The sequence below is a fragment of the Capricornis sumatraensis genome, chromosome 8 (genome assembly GCF_032405125.1).
Source record: "Capricornis sumatraensis isolate serow.1 chromosome 8, serow.2, whole genome shotgun sequence".
NCBI classification, from domain to species: domain Eukaryota; kingdom Metazoa; phylum Chordata; class Mammalia; order Artiodactyla; family Bovidae; genus Capricornis; species Capricornis sumatraensis.
The window spans coordinates 106,278,703-106,299,666 of NC_091076.1; the positions used below are offsets into that span (position 1 = coordinate 106,278,703).

Here is a 20,964-nt window from a genome sequence, read left to right on the forward strand (position 1 = left end):
CACCTAAGATGGGCCCAGTTTAGTTCAGTTCAGTCACTCAGCCGTGTCTAACTCTTCGCGACCCCATGGACTGCACCACTCCAGGCCTCCCTGTCCATCGCCAACTCCCAGAGTTTACTCAAACTCATGTCCATTGAGTCAGTGATGCCATCCAACCACCTCATCCTCTGTCATCCCCTTTTCCTGCCTTCAAACTTTCCCAGCATCAGGGTCTGTTCCAATGAGTCAGTTCTTCACATCAGGTGGCCAAAATATTGGAGTTTCAGCTTCAACATCTGTCCTTCCAATGAACACCCAGGACTGATCTCCTTTAGGATGCTGATTGGATCTCCTTGCAGTCCAAGGGACTCTCAAGAGTCTTCTCAAACACCACAGTTCAAAAGCATCAATTCTTTGGCGCTCAGCTTTCTTTAGGAGAAAGCAATGGCACCCTACTCCAGTACTCTTGCCTGGAAAATCTCATGGATGGAGGAGCCTGGTAGGCCGCAGTCCATGGGGTCATGAAGAGTCGGACACGACTGAGCAACTTCACTTTCACTTTTCACTTTCATGCATTGGAGAAGGAAACGGCAACCCACTCCAGTGTTCTTGCCTGGAAAATCCCAGGGACGGGGGAGCCTCGTGGGCTGCTGTCTATGGGGTCGCACAGAGTCGGACACGACTGAAGTGATTTAGCAGCAGCAGCAGCAACTTTCTTTATAGTTCAAATCTCACATCCATACATGACTACTGGAAAAACCATAGCCTTGACTAGATGGACCTTTGTTGGCAAAATAATGTCTCTGCTTTTTAATATGCTGTCTAGGTTGGTCATAACTTTTCTTCCAAGGAGCAAGTGTCTTTTAATTTCCTGGCTGAAATCACCATCTACAGTAATTTTGGAGCCCCCAAAATAAAGTCTGCCACTGTTTCCCCATCTATTTGCCATGAAATAATGGGACCAGGTGCCACGATCTTAGTTTTCTGAATGTTGAGCTTTAAGCCAACTTTTTCACTCTCCTCTTTCACTTTCATCAAGAGGCTCTTTAGTTCTTCTTTGCTTTCTGCCATAAAGGTGGTGTCATCTGCATATCTAAGGTTATTGATATTTCTCCTGGCAACTTGATTCCAGCTTGTGCTTCTTCCAGCCCAGTGTTTCTTATGATGTACTCTGCATATAAGTTAAATAAGCAGGGTGACAATATATAGGCTTGATGTACTCCTTTCCTGATTTGGAACCAGTCTATTGTTCCATGTCCAGTTCTAACTGTTGCTTCCTGGCCTGCATACAGATTTCTTAGGAGGCAGGTCAGATGGTCAAGTATTCCCATCTCTTTAAGAATTTTCCAGAGTTTGTTGTGATCCACACAGTCAAAGACCTGACACAGCCAAATAAATGCATATTAAAAAAAAAAGAAACTGGCCATTAAAAAAAAAAAGAATAACAGAGATGTTACTTACCTAGTATCTGTGTGTCTATGTGGATGCTGTGGAGGGGTTTCCCTGGTGCTGGAAGTGGAGACAAGACCTTGGTGTGAAGGTTCTAGAGGAGGAGCTGGGGGTGGGAGCTGAGTCTGACTCCCTTTCCAGGCCTCTGTTTGAAGGAGGGCACGTACGGCTGAGTTGAGAATCTCCTCCAGGGCTCGGAGGCAGCCAGAGGAGGCCGGTGGAGGCTCCTAGGTTACGGTGGGTCCTGCCTTTCCTTGTCCTAGTTCAGAGTCCCTCATCCTCCCCGCCCTCGTGTTGCCAGAGAAGGCGGGGGTGGGGCTCACTTGGTCAGCTGAGACACCCAGGATTATGGCTTTCTGGCCCTCACCCGCACAGTGACAAGGCCCCCGGTCAGGCTGGGGCTACTCTGAGGGTGGACACGATGCCTGATGACCTGGTAAAGAGCCCCTGCCTTCCCGGGACAAGCCTGTCTGAGCTGAGTCTGCTCCCCCAATGACAACAGATGGAGACGTGCAGAGATGCCAGGTTCACGCTTTCTTTCAGGCTTTCCAGAAAAATCTACACGCCGCCTTCCATGCACGTGTGTGCAGACACAGGCACACAAAACCATAGGCACACATGTAGTCTCAGGTGAGTTTCAAGGCCCCCCGCCCCCGCCACCCCTCAGGCAGATAGAGGAAGAGCTCTGCACCCCCACAGGTCAGTACCAGGGCCTCGGGGGGGACTGGAGGGTAGCTCCTACCTGGGTGGGTTGCCGTGTAGGCTTGGTGCCCCAGGTCAGGCTCAGTTCTCTGGTTCCGCACCAGTGGGGTCGGTGTCACCCCTCCCAAGCCCTTCCGCAGTCATGGTGGGCGCGTGCCCCCTATGATCGTCCCAGACGGACACTCGGCCCTTCCACACTGGTTTCTCTGAGCCTTCATGAGTCTTCATGAGGATCTGGTGGGAGCCCCAGTTCTCTCTGTGGCACCCCCACTTCAAGTAGCTCGCCCACCCTGGGTCATAGTGACACTCGATGGTCACCAGACCACCTTTGGGGCTTCTCACCAACACCACAGATGCAGAAGCAGCCTGGAAAACAGGAATCCAACCCCCATCTCCTCCTTCCTGCAGCCCAGGGTGGGCCTGGGAGCTGCTCCAGGCTTCGGCACCTTCCTCAGGGACTGACCAGGAGCCTCTGCCCTCTGCCCCCAGACTGCTCAGATCCCATGTCCTGCCTGTTTCCTACTCCCTGCAATGGCACCTTTGCTGTCACCTGTCTCATCAAGCTCTGCTCTGGGGTCCTAATTGCTCAATACAGAAGCATCTGCAGACTCCTCATCCCGCGGACCACTAGCCACACCCTCATTTCAGAAACTCTCCCACCCTTCGCTCTCAGGCAACACCACCTTCCCCTCCAGCCCGCAGTCCACAGGCTCAGTCCCGAAGCCCAGAGCTGGGGAGATCGTTCTGCTGACTTCCCGGAGCTCTGCCTCCCCGACACATGACACCCACACACACGCTCTGATGAACGAGACACACCCCACACTCCCACACTGAACACCGTGCTCTTTTGTGTCTCCACATCTCTGCACAAGCTGTTTCCCACACCTGGAATGTCTTCTCTTCTCCGATTGAAGGATCAGACCCTGACACCCGTCCCCCCAAGCTTGGCTCAGATAGCATCTCTTCTAAGGGCTCTCTGGTTCTGAAGCTGACTGGATCTCTTCCAGGGGCCACCAGGCTTCTTTGTCCTGTCTCGTCTGTCACACTCGCCCCTCTGGACCACGGGCTGGTCTTTGGCTCGTCCGGAGCAGAAACTCAGGCAGCTGACGTGCGGGGTTGAGGGACACCCTGAGACCCTGCCCCACCCTGGTTTTGCTGCCTGTCTTCCTCCCTGTCCTCCAAGCTCTTTTTAGAGGAAGGGTTCTCAGCTCTGGCTCCAAGTCCAGACCAGCTGTGGAGGCTTTGAAATGACCCAGATGCTGAGCCTTACCTTGACTACGTGGGTCTGAGCATCTGTGCTCTTTAAAAGAGCCTCAGACTTCCCTGGTGGTCCAGTGGTTAAGAATCCGCCTGTCAATGCAGGGGATGAGAGTTTGATCCCTGGTGGGGACTAAGATCTCACATGCAGAGGGGCAACTAAGCCCGTGAGCCACAACCACAGAGCCTGCATGCCCCGGAGCCCCTATGCCACGATGGAAGACCGTGATGATGTAGTGAAAAGCCTTTGTGCTGCAGCTAAGACCCGATTCAGCCAGATTAATAAATAAATATTAAAAATAAAGCTCAGAGATTCACACATTCTTGCACACACACATGCACGTATGCCTCTGTCTATCTATCTGTCCACCCACCCTTCTGTCTTCTTACCCATCTACCTGCCAGCACTGAGAAACGGTACCCTAGAAAACAGATCTCCTTCATGTTATTCATTTTCATTTTTTCCACCAACACCTAACTTAGAACCTGTCAGAGAATACAAATGTATTAACCTTTCTTTAAAAAAATAAGTGCATGGATGAATGGTTAGGCCCTGCTCTTTACCCCAGCACAGACCCTCTCTGTGTCCCAGCCCAGTCTGGCAGGTCCCAGTTCCCAAAGCCCAGTCCCTCTCACCTGGAGGACTGGGAGCAGCCACCTGTCCTAACCCCAGGTCCCCGCCCTGTGGATCATCAATGCCAGCTGCTCTCCAGAGACTTGACCTGAGCCCATAGGCAAACCGCCCTCTATGTGTCCAAATCATTAGTTTTTAGTTTCTCTCATTTACTTCCCTTATGTTTCTCTGCTCTTCCTTCCCAATTTCATGAATTGCTGTCCTTTAGAGTGTGTGATGGGTGTGATTACATGTCCTCCGTGGCTGGGGAGGCACAGAGCATCCCAGTTGCCCAAGATCTCCCTGCAAGTGTGTGTGAGGGTCTGAGGAGGTGGCCAGTTGAACAGCAGGATGTGTGTGGTGGGGCTGGGAGGAGAGCGCTGCGGAGCCGGGGAGACAAGTGATGGAGAGATGTTGGTCTGTGATTCAGAAGAATGTAGTGCTCAGGGCTCAGGCCCAGTAGTTGAGGTGCATGGGCTTAGCTGCTCTGCAGCACATGGGATCTTCCCAGGTCAGGGATCAAACCCGTGTCTCCTGCACTGGGAGGCAGGTTCTTAACCACTGAGCCACCAGGGAAATCTCCTCTCTCTTCTAGGCCGAGTCCCTCTTCTCACTCTCGTGCCCCTCACCCCGGCATCTCCCAGACTCTGTCCTTGTTGCCCTCTTCTCTGAGCAGCATCCCCAATGCTCTCTCCAGCATCCCCTCCATGAACAGGGCCATCACATGCACATCTCTGCCCCCATCTCGACTCCACTCTTGACTTTCAAAGCCAATGCACTTCTGCAGTTACCTGCCCCGTTCGATGTTCAGATATGTTCAGAATGAAATTCCTTGAAAGTCCTTGTGACTCCAGTCCTCAGACTGATCTCTTTGTGGCTAAGGCTTCCCCTTCTAGACTAGTCTTCCAAAGACATAGCCCCCACCCCCAAGTCTTCTTTCTGCCTCTTGTCACCCTCCGAGGGCCTTGCAAGGGAGGGGGGCTTGGAGGTGCTGTGGCAAGTCTGCAGGAGCAGGAGAGGGGTGGTGAGCCGGTTCTGGGGAGGGAGCCGTGAGGAGGAGGACACTGAGCCGCTTCTATGTGCGTTTATGTCCGAGGGCTGAGGGTTCTTCTGGGAGGAGAAGGGGGGTCCAGTGAGCCCAGATGGTTCTGCCTGCAGCCAAGAACTCATGAAGGGGTGGGGGTGGGCAGGACTGCAGGGAGCACCAACTCCCCCTCCTTCCCTTCGGTTCTCACTGGTTTTATCGAGCTAAGCTACTGGTCAGTCACTAACTCATGCCCGACTCTCTGTGACCCTGTGGACTGCAGCCCACCAGGCTCCGCCGTCCATGGGATTCTCCAGGCAGGAATACTGGAGTGGGTGGCCATCCCAGGTGACTAGGTGGTAAGTATTCTTGCCTGGAGAGTCCCATGTACAGAATACTGGAGTGGGTTGCCCTTTCTTTCTCCAGGGGGTCTTCCTGACCCAGGGATGGGAATTGCGTGTCCTGCACTGACATGCGAGTCTTACCACCTAGTTACCTGGGAAGACCCTATTGTGTTATAATTGTGATAAAATAAGCTGTGTACATTGAAAGTGCCCAGTTGAAAACTGTTTTCTTTTTTAATTATTTTTCAAATTTTGCATAGCATAAGACTCACTCTTTTGTGATGTATACTTTGATGAATTTTTAACGCAGGCATCATTTCTTGCAAACACCACCACAAACATACAGCACAATTCCATCGCTTTCCTCCAGGGTCTTCAACTGTGGATTCCACTTCTTTAACGTCTGGTCGTCAAGAGCTTCATGTGTTGAAGGCTTCCCAGGACTGCTGTTCCAACGGAGTTCAGCTTTCAGAGGCTTTGATGTGCTTTTGGACCTGGCCCGTGTGTGCCACCCAGCAACTAGTCCATGACACAGGGGGTGGCCTTTCCCCAGTTCTGTCTGGGGTACTGTCTCAGGGTTCCGCCAGCTCGCACAGCTTGGAGGGTGAGCTGACTGCCCAGGGTCCCTTTCTGGAGCTGCTTCCTCTTCTTCAACTCCCTGACCCCTTCCCCCTGCTTCCTGGTCCTGTGGTTGGAAAGCTGAGGCTTTTGTCTTCCCTGTCAGCTTGGGTCAGCCTCCAGGGTCAGACAGAGACAGCATGAGGAGAAACACACCCTGGCTTCCCTGCCCAGCCGCCCCCATGCTTCTTTTATTTTTTAAAAAGATTTATCTGTTTATTCTTTGGCTTGGCTGGGTCTTCAATGCTGCACTTTAGGCTTTCTCTAGTGGCTGTGAGCAGGGGCTACTCTAGTTGTGGGGGCAGTCTTCTCCCTGTGGTGGCTTCTCTTGTTGCGGAGTGGGGGCTCTGGTGTTGCAGAAACCAGTACTTGAGAAACCCAGCACCACGCTCAGAGAGTTGGAGAGCTCAGGTTTATTACGCCGGCGGGCCCAGAGGAGTTAACACTCCACGCTCTGAGCCCTGAACAAAGGGATTACAGAGTTTTTATAGACAGACTGTAGTGGGCAACACTAGCTGTTAATAGGCAGGTTTAAACTAAGGGGTTTTGCATGTGCGGGAACAGTGGTCAAAATGGGGAGGCAGAAGCCTGGCCTGGACATGCATGATGAAGCAGGTTTGCAGGGGCTGGGCGATTGCAAAGAGCAGGACAAGGGTGAGTGAGATAAACTCCAGTTCCTCGTATTGCAAGTCCCCACTTTCTGAGACAACATGACCTACATGATCTAGATTTTGCAAGAGGCAAACTGAGTTACAGAGGCAGAAGGAGAAGGGGGTGATGTAAAATTTTAACCTTTCCTCTTCATTCTCCCCCTTGATGCTTCTATCACTCATTGTAGAAAGCATCATCTCATGTTTCGGTAGGACATTCAGAGCTCCCCATCATTTAGGGGCCTATACTGAGCTTTTACCATTTGTAACTTTATGGATTCAATCCAAGAGGTTATGAACTGGGTAATAACATTGAGAATACAAGGGCCAAACAAGAGCACTGCAAAGAGCATGAAGAGAGGACTTGTTAAAGGGAGAAGCCACGATGCCCAGCTCCAGATATTGCTCCAATTACCCCAGGAATTAGCTAGTTTTTCTCTCCATTTTATGATTTGTTCCCTTAGCTGCTGGGCCATGTCCCTGACTATTCCTGATTGGTTTATATAAAAGCAGCATTTTTTGTTCAAGAAGAGGCAGAGTCCTCCCTTTTCAGCTGTCAGTAGGTCTAGCCCTCTCCTATTCTGTAAAACCACCTCAGCCAGGGAGTCGAGTTGGTCTTGTAAGGCCACTAAAGATTTGGCCACTCTCTCAGTGTTGTCGGTGAAGTCTTTGGATAGTGTATGGTAAAAGGTGGTTGATGAAGCAATTCCTCCTATTCCCATACCTATCCCAGCTGTGATTCCCAGACCACCTAGTAGGGGTATAAACTGGATGCCTCTTTGACCACATATGTGCTGCCAGAGGTACCGTGAGAGTCTGGTTGTTAGGGACAATATTCATCTGGGGAGTGAGGAAGGCTAAGGTGAAGATACCCATCTAATTGACAGGTAGACATAAGTAAGCATCTGTCCCACAAAGAAAGAAAAGGCCTTGATGGGGGCAGCATCATCTGTTACGGCAAGGGACACCAAAAGGCTGCAAAGCAACTTGCACATAACAGATAACTGAACACTAGCAAAAGGTTTTCTCCCCATCTTTGGGTTGTCACAGCTATAGCAACTGAGCCTATTGTAAAGTGGCGGCGGTGGGGGGGGGGGGTGGTGGGCGCAGTCAGCTATACTATGGAGCAGTTTAGTTAGTAGGGAGAATCTATCATAAGAGACTTTTAATAAGAATGAGGCTTCCCACTACAGTGAGATAGTTCAATTCAGTTCAATTGCTCAGTCGTGTCTGACTCTTTGTGACCCCATGAATCGCAGCACGCCAGGCCTCCCTGTCCATCACCAACTCCCGGAGTCCACCCAAACCCATGTCCATTGAGTTGGTGATGCCATCAAACCATCTCATCCTCTGTCGTCCCCTTCTCCTCTTGCCCTCAATCTTTCCCAGCATCAGGGTCTTTTCAAATGAGTCAGCTCTTTGCATGAGGTGGCCAACGTATTGGAGTTTCAGCTTCAGCATCAGTCCTTCCAATGAACACCCAGGACTGATCTCCTTAGGATGGACTGGTTGGATCTCCTTGCAGTCCAAGGGACTCTCAAGAGTCTTCTCCAACACCACAGTTCAAAAGCATCAATTCTTCTGTGCTGAGCTTTCTTTATAGTCCAACTCTCACATCCATATATGACTACTGGAAAAACCATAGCCTTGACTAGATGGACCTTTGTTGACAAAGTAATGTCTCTGCTTTTTAATATGCTATCTATGTTGGTCATAACATTCCTTCCAAGGAGTAACCATCTTTTAATTTCATGGCTGCAATCACCATCTGCAGTGATTTTGGAGCCCCAAAAATAAAGTCTGACACTTTTTCCACTGTTTCCGCATCTGTTTCCCATGAAGTGATGGGACCAGATGCCATGATCTTCGTTTTCTGAATGTTGAGCTTTAAGCCAACTTTTTCACTCTCCTCTTTCACTTTCATCAAGAGGCTTTTTAGTTCCTCTTCGCTTTCTGCCATAAAGGTGGTATCATCTGCATATCTGAAGTTATTGATATTTCTCCCAGCAATCTTGATTCCAGCTTGTGCTTCTTCCAGCCCAGTATTTCTCCTGATGTACTCTGCATATAAGTTAAATAAGCAGGGTGACAATATACAGGCTTGATGTACTCCTTTTCCTATTTGGAACCAATCTGTTGTTCCATGTCCAGTTCTAACTGTTGCTTCCTGACCTGTATATATGTTTCTCAAGCTAGGTTGGTCACAATCAGCAATCACACACTCACAATCATTCAGAGGCTATCATAGTGCCTCCCTTCCTCTGGAGTCCCCAGTTCTCCCTATCTGATGCTCCCTTCCTGGGAGCCCAGGGAGGTGATCAGTCTCCTCTTCTACCTGTTGGTGTAGGTTCCTGCCTGGGGACCAGTCCTGGAGCCTTGTCTTATCCTGTGACCATTCCTGGTGAGTTGGTCTGTCACTCCAGAGTCCCATTGCAGCTTGGCCGTCCGGAGTGTTGGAACACTGGTCCAAAAGAGAACCCGGGATACCGCCAGGTGGTACACCTCCTCGTTCATCTTTGGGTTCCTTCGCTCCAGCCTGGCAGAGCCACCAGTCTGGTGGCTCAAGGGGCCGGCGTGGTTAGAATCTTGCTGGGGCCTCCAGAAATGTTGCAGAAACCAGTGCTCGGGAAAACAAGCACCACACTCAGAGAGTTGGAGAATCAGGTTGATTATGATGGTGGGCCCAGAGGAGTTAACAGTCCAAGGTCTGAGCCCTGAACAAAGGGATTACAGAGTTTTTATAGACAGACTGTAGTGGGCAACACTAGCTGTTAATAGGCAGGTTTAAACTAAGGGGTTTTGCATGTGCGGGAACAGTAGTCAAAATGGGGAAGGAGAAGCCTGGCCTGGACATGCACGATGAAGCAGGTTTGCAGGGGCTGGGCGATTGCAAAGAGCAGGACAAGGGTGAGTGAGATAAATTCCAGTTCCTCGTATTGCAAGTCCCCACTTTCTGAGACAACATGACCTACGTGATCTAGATTTTGCAAGAGGCAAACTGAGTTACAGAGGCAGAAGGAGAAGGAGGTGATGTAAAATTTTAACTTTTCCTTTTCACTAGGAGTGGGGGTCTCCAGGGGCGGGGCCTCCAGGGGCGGGGCCTCCAGGGGCAGGGGCTTTGGCAGCTGCAGGTCTCAGGCCCTAGGCCTCAGTAGCTCTGGCACACAGATTTGCTTGTTCCACAGCATGTGGAACCTTCCTGGACCAGGGGTCAAACTCATGTCCCCTGCACGGGTAGGTGGATTCTTACCCACTGAGCCACCAGGGAAGTCCCGATCCTTTCTGGTGGTGGGTGTCTGAGTCATGTCACATTTTGACTGTTATGAGGAGTGTTGCCCTGACATTCTGGCCCATGCTTTTGGTGAACATCTATATACTTCTTCTTAGCATTTAAAGGGACCTTTGTTTTCTTTATCGGAAGAAACAATCGTGTATAGATCAGGTCAGGACCCAGTTTCTATAACGGCTGTTTTCATTTTATTTCTCTAATTGAAGTAGTCGATTGACAATGTTGTGCTGACCTCTCCTGTACAGCAGAGTGACTCAGTTATACGTATAGAGACGTTCTTTTTAAAATATTCGTTTCCATTGTGATTTATCACAGGATATTGCAGACAGTCCCCCGTGGTATATAGTAGGATCTTGCTGCTTATCCATCCACATGTAAGAGCTTACGTCTGCTAATCCCAGACTCTGAGCCTTTTCCTTCCCTCCTCCCTCTCCCTTGGCAACAACAAGTCTGTTCTCTACATCTGTGAGTCTGTTTCTGTCTGGTGGATATGTTCATTTATGCCATATTTGAGATTCCACATATAAGTGATATCATATGGTGTTCGTCTTTGACTTTCGGAGTTACTGCACTTAGTAGGGTAATCTCTAGTTGCACCCATGTTGATGAAAATGGTATTGTGTTAGTTGCTCAGTTGTATCTGAGTCTTGTGATCCCATGGACTGTAGCCCACGAGGTTCTTCTGTCCATAGGACTCTCCAGGCAAGAATACTAGAGTAGGTTGCCATTTCCTTCTCCAGAAAATGGCATTATTCATTTTTTTCACATATGATAATATACATGTTTCAATGCCGTTCTCCCAAATCATCCCACCCTCGCCCTCTCCCACAGAGTCCAAAAGATTATTCTATACATCTGTATCTCTTCTGCTGTCTCGTATACAGGGTTATCATTACCATCTTTCTAAATTCCATATATATGTGTTATTATACTGTATTGGTGTTTTTTCTTTCTGGCTTACTTCATTCTGTATAAGGGCTCCAGTTTCATCCACCTCATTAGAACTGATTCAAATGTATTCTTTTTAATGGCTGAGTAATACTCCATTGTGTATATGTACCACAGCTTTCTTATCCATTCGTCTGCTGATGGACATCTAGGTTTCTTCCATGTCCTGGCTATTATAAACAGTGCTCTGATGAACACTGGGGTACACGTGTCTCTTTCAATTCTGGTTTCCTCGGTGTGTATGCCCAGCAGTGGGATTGCTGGGTCATATGGCAGTTCTATTTCCAGTTTTTAAAGGAATCTTCACACTGTTCTCCATAGTGGCTGTACTAGTTTGCATTCCCATCAACAGTGTAAGAAGGTTCCCTTTTCTCCACACCCTCTCCAACATTTATTGCTTGTAGACTTTTGGATAGCAGCCATTCTGACTGGCGTGAAATGGTACCTCATTGTGGTTTTGATTTGCATTTCTCTGATAATGGGTGATGTTAAGCATCTTTTCATGTGTTTGTCAGCCATCTGTTTGTCTTCTTTGTAGAAATGTCTGTTTAGTTCTTTGGCCCATTTTTTGATTGGGTCGTTTATTTTTCTGGAATTGAGCTGCAGGAGTTGCTTGTATACTTTTGAGATTAATTCTTTGTCAGTTGCTTCATTTGCTATTATTTTCTCCCATTCTGAAGGCTGTCTTTTCACCTTCCTTATTATTTTCCTTTGTTGTGCAGAAACTTTTAATTTTAATTAGTTCCCATTTGTTTATTTTTGATTTTATTTCCAATATTCTGGGAGGTGGGTCATAGAGGATCCTACTGTGATTTATGTCAGAGAATGTTTTGCCTATGTTCTCCTCTAGGAGTTTTATAGTTTCTGGTCTTACATTTAGATCTTTAATCCATTTTGAGTTTATTTCTGTGTATGGTGTTAGAAAGTGTTCTAGTTTCATTCTTTAACAAGTGGTTGACCAGTTTTCCAAGCACCACTTGTGAAAGAGATTGTCTTTTCTCCATTATATACTCTTGCCTCCTTTGTCAAAGATAAGGTGTCCATAGGTGCGTGGATTTATCTCTGGGCTTTCTATTTTGTTCCATTGATCTATATTTTTGTCTTTGTGCCAGTACCATACTGTCTTGATGACTATGGCTTTGTAGTATAGCCTGAAGTCAGGAAGGTTAATTCTTCCAGTTCCAGTCTTCTTTCTCAAGATTGCTTTGGCTATTCAAGGTTTTTTGTATTTCCATACGAATTGTGAAATTATTACTGTTGGTAGCTTGATAGGGATTGCATTGAATCTGTAGATTGCTTTGGGTAGTATACTCATTTTTACTATATTGATTCTTCTGATCCATGAACATGGTATATTTCTCCATGTATTAGTGTCCTCTTTGATTTCTTTCACCAGTGTTTTATAGTTTCCTATATATATAGGTCTTTTGCTTCTTTAGGTAGATATATTCCTAAGTATTGCATTCTTTTCATTCATGGTGAATGGAATTGTTTCCTTAATTTCTTTTTCTATTTTCTCATTCTTAGTGAATAGGAATGCAAGGGATTTCTGTGTGTTGATTTTATATCCTTCAACTTTACTTATATTCATTGATTAGCTCTAGTAATTTTCTGGTGGAGTCTTTAGGGCTTTCCATGTAGAGGATCATGTCATCTGCAAATAGTGAGAGTTTTACTTCTTCTTTTCCAATTTGGATTCCTTTTATTTCTTTCTCTGCTCTGATTGCTGTGGCCAAAACTTCCAAAACTATGTTGAATAGTAGTGGTGAGAGTGGGCACCCTTGTCTTGTTCCTGACTTTAGAGGAAATGCTTTCAATTTTTCACCATTGAGGATAATGTTTGCTGTGGGTTTGTCATATATAGCTTTTATTACGTTGAAGTATGTTCCTTCTATTCCTGCTTTCCGCAGGGTTTTATCATAAATGGATGTTGAATTTTGTCAAAGGCTTTCTCTGCATCTATTGAGATAATCATATGGCTTTTATTTTTCAGTTTGTTAATGTGGTGTATTTACATTGATTGATTTGCGGATATTGAAGAATCCTTGCATCCCTGGGATAAAGCCCACTTGGTAATGATGTATGATCTTTTTAATGTGTTGTTGGATTCTGTTTGCTAGAATTTTGTTGAGGATTTTTGCATCTATGTTCATCAGTGATATTGGCCTGTAGTTTTCTTTTTTTGTGACATCTTTGTCTGGTTTTGGTATTGGGGTGATGGTGGCCTCATAGAATGAGTTTGGAAGTTTACCTCCCTCTGCAATTTTCTGGAAGAGTTTGAGTAGGATAGGTGTTAGCTCTTCTCTAAATTTTTGGTAGAATTCTGCTGTGAAGCCATCTGGACCTGGGCTTTTGTTTGCTGGAAGATTTTTGATTACAGTTTCAATTTCCATGCTTGTGATGGATCTGTTAAGATTTTCTATTTCTTCCTGGTTCAGTCTTGGAAAGGTATAATTTTCTGAGAATTTGTCCATTTCTTCCAAGTTGTCTATTTTATTGGCATATAATTGCTGATAGTAGTCTCTTATAATCCTTTGTATTTCTGTGTTGTCTGTTGTGATCTCTCCATTTTCATTTCTAATTTTATTGATTTGATTTTTCTCCCTTTGTTTCTTGATGAGTCTGTCTAATGGTTTGTCAATTTTATTTATCCTCTCAAATAACCAGCTTTTGGCTTTGTTGATTTTTGCTATGGTCTCTTTTGTTTCTTTTGCATTTATTTCTGCCTTAATTTTTAAGATTTCTTTCCTTCTGCTAACTCTGGGGTTCTTCATTTCTTCCTTTTCTAGTTGCTTTAGGAGTAGAGTTAGGTTATTTATTTGACTTTTTCTTGTTTCTTGAGGTATGCCTGTATTGCTATGAACCTTCCCCTTAGCTCTGCTTTTACAGTGTCCCACAGGTTTTGGGTTGTTGTGTTTTCATTTTCATTCATTTTTATACATATTTTATTTCTTTTTTGATTTCTTCTGTGATTTGTTGGTTATTCAGCAGCATGTTGTTCAGCCTCCATATGTTGGAATTTTTAAAATTTTTCTCCTGTAATTGATGTCTAATCTTATGGCTTAGTAGTATTCCAGTGTGGAGAAGGCGATGGCACCCCACTCCAGTACTCTTGCCTGGAAAATCCCATGGGCAGAGGAGCCTGGTAGGCTGCAGTCCATGGGGTCGCAAAGAGTTGGACACGACTGAGTGACTTCACTTTCACTTTTCACTTTCATGCATTGGAGAAGGAAATGGCAACCTACTCCAGTGTTCTTGCCTGGAGAATCCCAGGGACGGGGGAGCCTGGTGGGCTGCCGTCTATGGAGTTGCACAGAGTCAGACACGACAGAAGTTACTTAGCAGCAGTAGCAGCAGCAATATTCCAGTGTGTGTATGTATGTGTACACATATACACACCACCTTTTCCTCATGCATTCATCTGTTCATGGACATTTAGCTTGTTTCTATGTCTCAGCTATTGTGAACAGTGCTCCTATGAGCATAGGGGTACATGCATCTTTTTGAGCTAGAGATTTGTCCATGTATATTCCCAGACGTAGGAGTGCTGGATCATATCATAATTCTATTTTTAGTTTTCTGAGGAAACTCCACACAATTTCCATAGTCGCTGCACCAACTTATATTCTCACTAACATGGTAGGAGTGTTCCCTTTTCTCCGCCCTCTAGCCAGTGTTGCTTAAATCTAGACTTCTCTAATGATGGCCATTTTGACCAGTGTGAGGTGATATCTCACTGAGTTGCATTTCTCTACTAATTGGTGATGCTGAGCATCTTCTCATGTGCCTACGTAGAACATTGGGATGTCTCCTTTGGAGAAATGACTGAGACCTACATTTAAGAGAAGTGGAATTTCAGCCAGGGTTAAATCCTCAGCTGCAACTAGTGATTCAGGACACACATTTCCTAGAAGGAAACTGAGTCCCTGAGACGAGTGCACTTAAGCTCCTCACTGCCTGCCCAGGTGCTTGAACCCTCAGGGTGGGCAGAAGAGGTCTGAACACCCGTTAGAAGACAGTGGCTCCCCTGCTGCAGATAAGAAAATGAGTTCCTTTCATCGCGATCAGAGGGTGTGCCTGGGAGTAGATCTCAAGGCACAGATCCCGGCGGTGGAATCTCATGGTGACTGAGGGGGAGTCTTTCGACCTGGGGCTTAAACACACACACACACGCACATATACACACACAGCATGGGGGCACTCAGCACACTTGCCAAGCCTGGGGAGCTGGGCCTGTTCACCTCTGGGTAGCTCTTAGCAGCACAGAAGCCACAAAACCACACATTACATGAAATAAACAGAACTGGCCAGGACAGAGTGAGAAAGAAGGGGTCAGAGGCTGAGAGAAACTCACCTCCTAAAATATGACAGAGAAAAGGAGAGACAAAGAATCAGTCCAGAGAGGAGGGGGAGAGGGAGCAGGGGACACAGGGCCCCGTGGGCAGTGGGGAGGGTCACCCAGGAGACGGAAGATAAGCAGCGCCTGTGCAGGGTGGTGACCAGCAGCCAGGAGCCGGGGTGTGTGCAGACGTGGGAGAGGAAGCCTCTCGACAGAATGTGTGAAAGGAAAAGGGGCTTCTCCTTTCTGATCCTGCCCCAGGGCGGCCTCTGCTCTGCAGTGACTCAGGACCTCAAAGGAAGCTGACCCCAGGGAGGGGCAGGGGTCAGGCTCAGGGCAGGAAGGTGGTCTGAGATGCAGGTGGGGGTGCTGCCTGCAGGGAGGGGAGGATGGGGCTATTTCTGCAGCGAGGCTGGACCTGAGCCCTGAGCTCCGCCTTCTCCCCAAGTGCAGACCCAGTTGAGTCCATTCCTGCCTCCAACCCCTTCTCTGGGGTCCTCTCTCCTAACTCACCACCAGCTCTGCCCCCTCCCCCCAGCAGCGATGTCTCTGCTCCTCGTGGGCAACCTGCCTGGACTCGGACCACTTGTTTTCCCCAAGGCACAGAGGTCTAGACACAGCTCTCATCACTTGCTGCAATTCATCCTCTGAACGAGTGACACCCCTTTCTCCTAATCTGTAAAATGCAGAAGTAGGTGCTGACAGTGAGAAGTGAACCAGAGACAAGTGCAAAGGAGATACAGGGGACTTCACTTGAGGTTTGAGGGCGATCCGGCATGTCCACTTCTGATCTTGCCTTCAGGTCCTTGAAGGGACTGAGAGCTCGTTAGGTCCGAGGATGGGAGGCAAGACCACGTTTCTGCTCCCGGCTCTGTTTCTTCTCATCATCCCAGGTGAGTGGGGCAGGGCTTCAGACCCTGGAGTGACTGAGGTAGGAAATCCTGAGGGTTTGTCCTGGGGGAACATGGCAGGGAACACGGCAGGGTCCATTCATTCATCCAGACACTTACTTGTTAATCAAATATCATGTTTACTATTAACACCTCACAGCTTCTATGTTAGGTGCTGGGAAACAAGAAACCAAACCAAACCAAAGTGTCCCCACATAGGACAGAGTTTTTCAACCTCAGCCATTCTACAGACACAGATGAATGAAGGAAAATGGGGGTAATGAAGGAATCCACTCCTGAAGAGTTTTTTAAAGCCTTATTTCTGGCTGCCCTGGGTCATCAGGGTGCTCGGGATCTTTCTCTAGGTGCACAGGCTTCTCATAGCCTATTTTGCAGCAGGTTTCTTTAATGGTCAATTTTTGTAAATGTTCTCTATGTGCTTTAAAAAAACGTGTTGTTTGAAGTTGTTAGATCATGATGCACATGCTTCTAGTTCCAACTCAAACTCGTGCTGAACAATCACGCTGAATGTTTATTGACTCTAAAGAAGTGCTCAGAGTTTCTGTGAATGGGTTTACATTTGCATGCATGCACACTAAGTTGCTAAGTCGTGTCCAACTCTTTTGGAGTGGGTTTCCAAGCCCTCCTCCAGGGGATGTTCTTGACCCAGGGATGGAACTTGTCTCCTGTGGCTCCTGAATTGCAGATGGATTCTTTACCCCTGAGCCACTGGGAGGCTCCGGGTTTGTGCTGACTTCAGCAAATTTAAATAGTTCTTAATGGATGTTTGATTTAAGTTATTTCCAGTGCTCCGAGTGCCTTTATGCAAGTTTCAGTTCAGTTCAGTTCAGTCACTCAGTCATGTCTGATTCTTTGTGACCCCATGGACTGCAACACGGCAGGCCTTCCTGTCCATCACCAACTCCTGGAGTTTACTCAAACTCGTGTCCATTGAGTTGGTGATGCCATTCAACCATCTATTCCTCTTTCATCCCATTCTCCTCCCAGCATATTTTCCAGCATCAGGTCTTTTCCAATGAGTCAGTTCTTCATGTCAGGTGGCCAAAGTATTGGAGTTTCAGCTTCAGCATCAGTCCTTATGATGAATATTCTGGACTGACTTCTTTTAGGATGGAATGGTTGGCTCTCCTCGCTGTCCAAGGGACTCTCAAGAGTCTTCTTCAACAACATAGTTCAAAAGTATCAATTGTTCATCACTGAGCTTTCTTTATACTCCAACTCTCACATTCATACATGACTAGTGGAAAAACCATAGCTTTGAATAGACAGACCCAGACAGAAAATAATGAGCAAGTGATCGCTGACCTGGAGCAGATGGTTGCAGAGAAGAGAGAAATAGCTTTTTCAGTTTACTCAGTGTTGATCTCCTGATTGAATCATTTCCATTAGATTTAATAAAAACCTTACAAGACACCTGAAGACATTCATAGGTGTTGCTCTGTTTCATACCTGACCTGTCCTTGCTTTTGTCCTACAAAAGCACTTCTCCCAGGAATTTGGGAGTGGAATTTACAATTCAGTGGACATAATGGGATGTGTCCTGTATGGAGTCCATAGCACATGGAGCCCCAGTAGCAACCACGCTTTTGGTCAGCTTCAAGGAGGCCCCTGCCAGTACATTTACTACACCATACCCAGTGTACTACAGTTTACTGGTTTACTACATCATAACCAGTAGGAACAGCCTCCCCACAGACGTGTTAAGGGGGCGTTTCAGCTGGACCTCCTGAGGTCGTCAGTGCAGAGTCATCTGTGGAAACGGGTCCTCTGGTCTTTCCTCCCCATCACAGCAGAGTAACACAGGGATGGCTGCAAATGGACACGACTGGAATGGAAAGACTTACTGGCCGCAGACAGGGGAAGAGGGGATAATTACAGGAAACTGCTCTTGCTCTGTATCAGTGTTTGGGTTTCTTCGAGATCTGCAGTTGTGCTTTTATGGGATTTTCCTGGTGGCTTTGACTAGAATTTTGAAGGGCAAAAGGTCCATCTTGTGGAAGGTGTATCCCTTCCTTGACTGTTACTCAGCTCAGGGGGCCCTTGGGTCTGGTTGAACTATTCACAATGCAGGAGGCTGTGGCCCTGCCCCCAGGACGGGAGGTGACACGTACATGGATTTGTGTTTCCAGGCTCATTTGCAGTCTCGGGTCCCAGAGCAGTGAGAGGTGTGGAGCAGGGCTCACTGACTGTGCAGTGTCGATACGACCCTGGGTGGGAGCCGCACGTGAAGTGGTGGTGCCGGGGGGCTGACTGGAGCAGCTGCCGGTTTGTTGTTAAAACGAACCGTGGATCAGAGAAGGAGGTGAAGCAAGGCCGCGTGTCCATCAAGGACAACTGGAAAGACCGCTTGTTCACCGTGACCATGCAGAAGCTCCAGCTAGATGATTCAGACACTTACTGGTGTGGGATTGAGAGAGTTGGAGCTGACCTGGGGGACAAAGTTGATGTGACCGTTGACCCAGGTAAGACTATGTGTGTGTGTGGACGTGTCTCTTCAGGGCCTGCTCTGTCCAGGGACCCAGCTGTCCCTCAGAGGGAATGTCCCAGGGATGGGGGAGTCCTGAGGGCTCACGGAGCCCCCACTGACCACCTGGGCTGGGAGGGGCCAGGCTTCCCCTCGACGCCCTCCTGGCTCCAGGGCCACCTCCAGCCAGGATCAGGCTTTCCCAGCAGCCTGTTTCCCTGTGCACAGTCAGTGTCCGAGTCTGCTCCCAAGGAGATGAAGGTGGTGGTCCCCGTGTCAGTCTGTGGGCCAAGGGACCCTCTTCTGTGGGACCTGGAGAGCCCTATTCTTGCCAGTGCTTTCCTGGGATCCCTGCTCCCCTGGGGGTGTTCTGCTCTTTCTGGAATTTGGGGTTGGATCTTCAGAGCTGCCGTTCCCACCACGTGTTCCATATCCCATCTCAGGGGGAAGTCCCAGCCCAGTGGGCGATGCTGTGCTTAATGTTGGGGTCTGGACAGGGGTCCGCAGTCAGAAGGCTGCATTTCTGATGCATGAAACCCCATCATGAGCCATTTATGCCTTTGCATTGAATGACACTCTTCCTCAATCCATCTAGAAGGCAAGCACTCCTGGGCATGTTAGCAGAGGCACTTTGGTTTGACCGATTTTGTCTGTTGGGCTCTGCTTCTGCTGACCCTCGGAGCGGGCAACACCAGCTCACGGGGCTCCTCTGGCAGAGAGGGGTGGGCACACAGTCAATAGCTCCCTACACATACACCCTGAACCTGTGAGGCTCATTATACTTGCAAAGCAGACCAGGTTCATCTCAGTCAATCCTGACAACACTCCTGAGAGGGACTCTCCCCATCGCCGGAGCTTAATAATGTCCTCCCCATGTAGGCTCTTCCTGAGCCTCGGGATTTTGCTCAGGGCTGGTCCTGGCCTTTGAAGTTGCAGATCTTGGCTGTGTCAGCTGCCTGGTAACCCCCATTCTACTCCTGTCCTCATGGATAAATAGATGGGGGAGGCACTGGCTGCAGCCCCATCACAAGCAGCTGGAGCATTTGAATTCCGCTCCCTCCAGGTGCCCTTGGCCTGAGGCGACCCTGGGCCCCTCTAACATCTGGACCTGTGCCAGCCCCACTGCCTCTGAGGCTCTGAGTCTCCTGGAGGCCAAGGAGATATGAGCAGTCCAGGCTCTTGGCCCCTCACTTGGTCCTGCTCCGACACTCAGGATAGGGAGGCCCATGCTTCCCAAACCCAGATCCCCCAGACTCAGAGGCACTTTTGGGGCTGCAGGTGGGTGGACAGATAGAGTACTGTGTAACCTGGTCTGTATGTCTTGCAACAGCAGCGTCGATCTCCACCCGCCCCACCTCCAATGCCAACATGTTCACAGCATCAATTGTCCTGGAAGGACACCTGTAAGTACCAATTAGGGCTTTTGACCTTCATGAGATGGCTGATGCACTCATTTATCCAACAAATAAGCACTGGGTACCCACTCCTGCCCATCCCTTTTTTCAAAAAATTTTTTATTTATTTTATTTTTGGGGGGGATATTCTCGGTCTTCATGGCTGTGCATGGGCTTTCTAATATTTCCTGCATTGGCAGTGGATTCTTTATCACTGGACCACCAGGGAAGCCTGCCCATCCCTGTTTTAGAAATATGAGGGGATATGAGGATTATTCAAATATCCAGCTGTCTGCTTTCCAGGTACTTACATTAGATAATTAATGTTCCAAACAGAATTAAGTGATTAATTGATAAATGACTTCATTTGACAAATTTCTGTTAAGAGTAAAGAATAAGGGATGATTCTTGTATTAGCTTGGCTGGCATGGCAAAGTAACACAGGCCAGGCGGCTTAGACAACATTCATTTTTCACAACTTGGAGGCCAGGGTCTGCGGTCAAGGTGTCAGCGTATCTCCTTTCTCCCAAGGGCTCCCTCCTTGGCTGTGTAGACGGCCGTTTTCCTTGCTGTGCATCTCGTGGTTTCCCCTTTGTGTGTGTCTATATTCTAAGCTCTTCTCCTTCTGATGAGGACACTGGTCCTTTCCTGGCCAGGAGAGCAGCAAGGGTCAGAACAGGGAGACATGAAGAAGGAGAGTCTGGGGGGTGAAGACAGTTGTATCCTGGGGTCCCAGGCTGGCCCTCATGTAGATTATTGGAACCCAGGCACTGGGGGAGCTGGGAGGAGGGGCCCTGGGGGGCGTCTCACTTCCTGTCCCCGTGTCCCCCACAGGCCCCTGCTGGGCAGCATCCACTTCCTGCTCCTGGTCTTCCTGAAGGTGCCTCTGCTCCTGGGCATGCTTGGTGCTGTCCTCTGGGTCAACAGGCCTCTGAGGAGCTCCAGGGGGAAGCCCCAGGAAAACCAGCAGCCCCCATGGTCTT

General features: G+C 48.2%; 1 protein-coding gene across 1 annotated transcript in view; it reads left to right on the forward strand.

Moving 5' to 3' along the window:
• Positions 1–15,004, forward strand: part of LOC138083701 (CMRF35-like molecule 2) — a 32,354-nt gene extending 17,350 nt beyond the window's left edge. Inside the window, exon 5 of the mRNA XM_068977523.1 lies at positions 14,839–15,004. Within this exon, the coding sequence (XP_068833624.1) occupies positions 14,839–15,004 (166 nt within the window). The remainder of the gene's footprint in view (positions 1–14,838) is intronic.
• Positions 15,005–20,964: the final 5,960 nt, after the last annotated feature.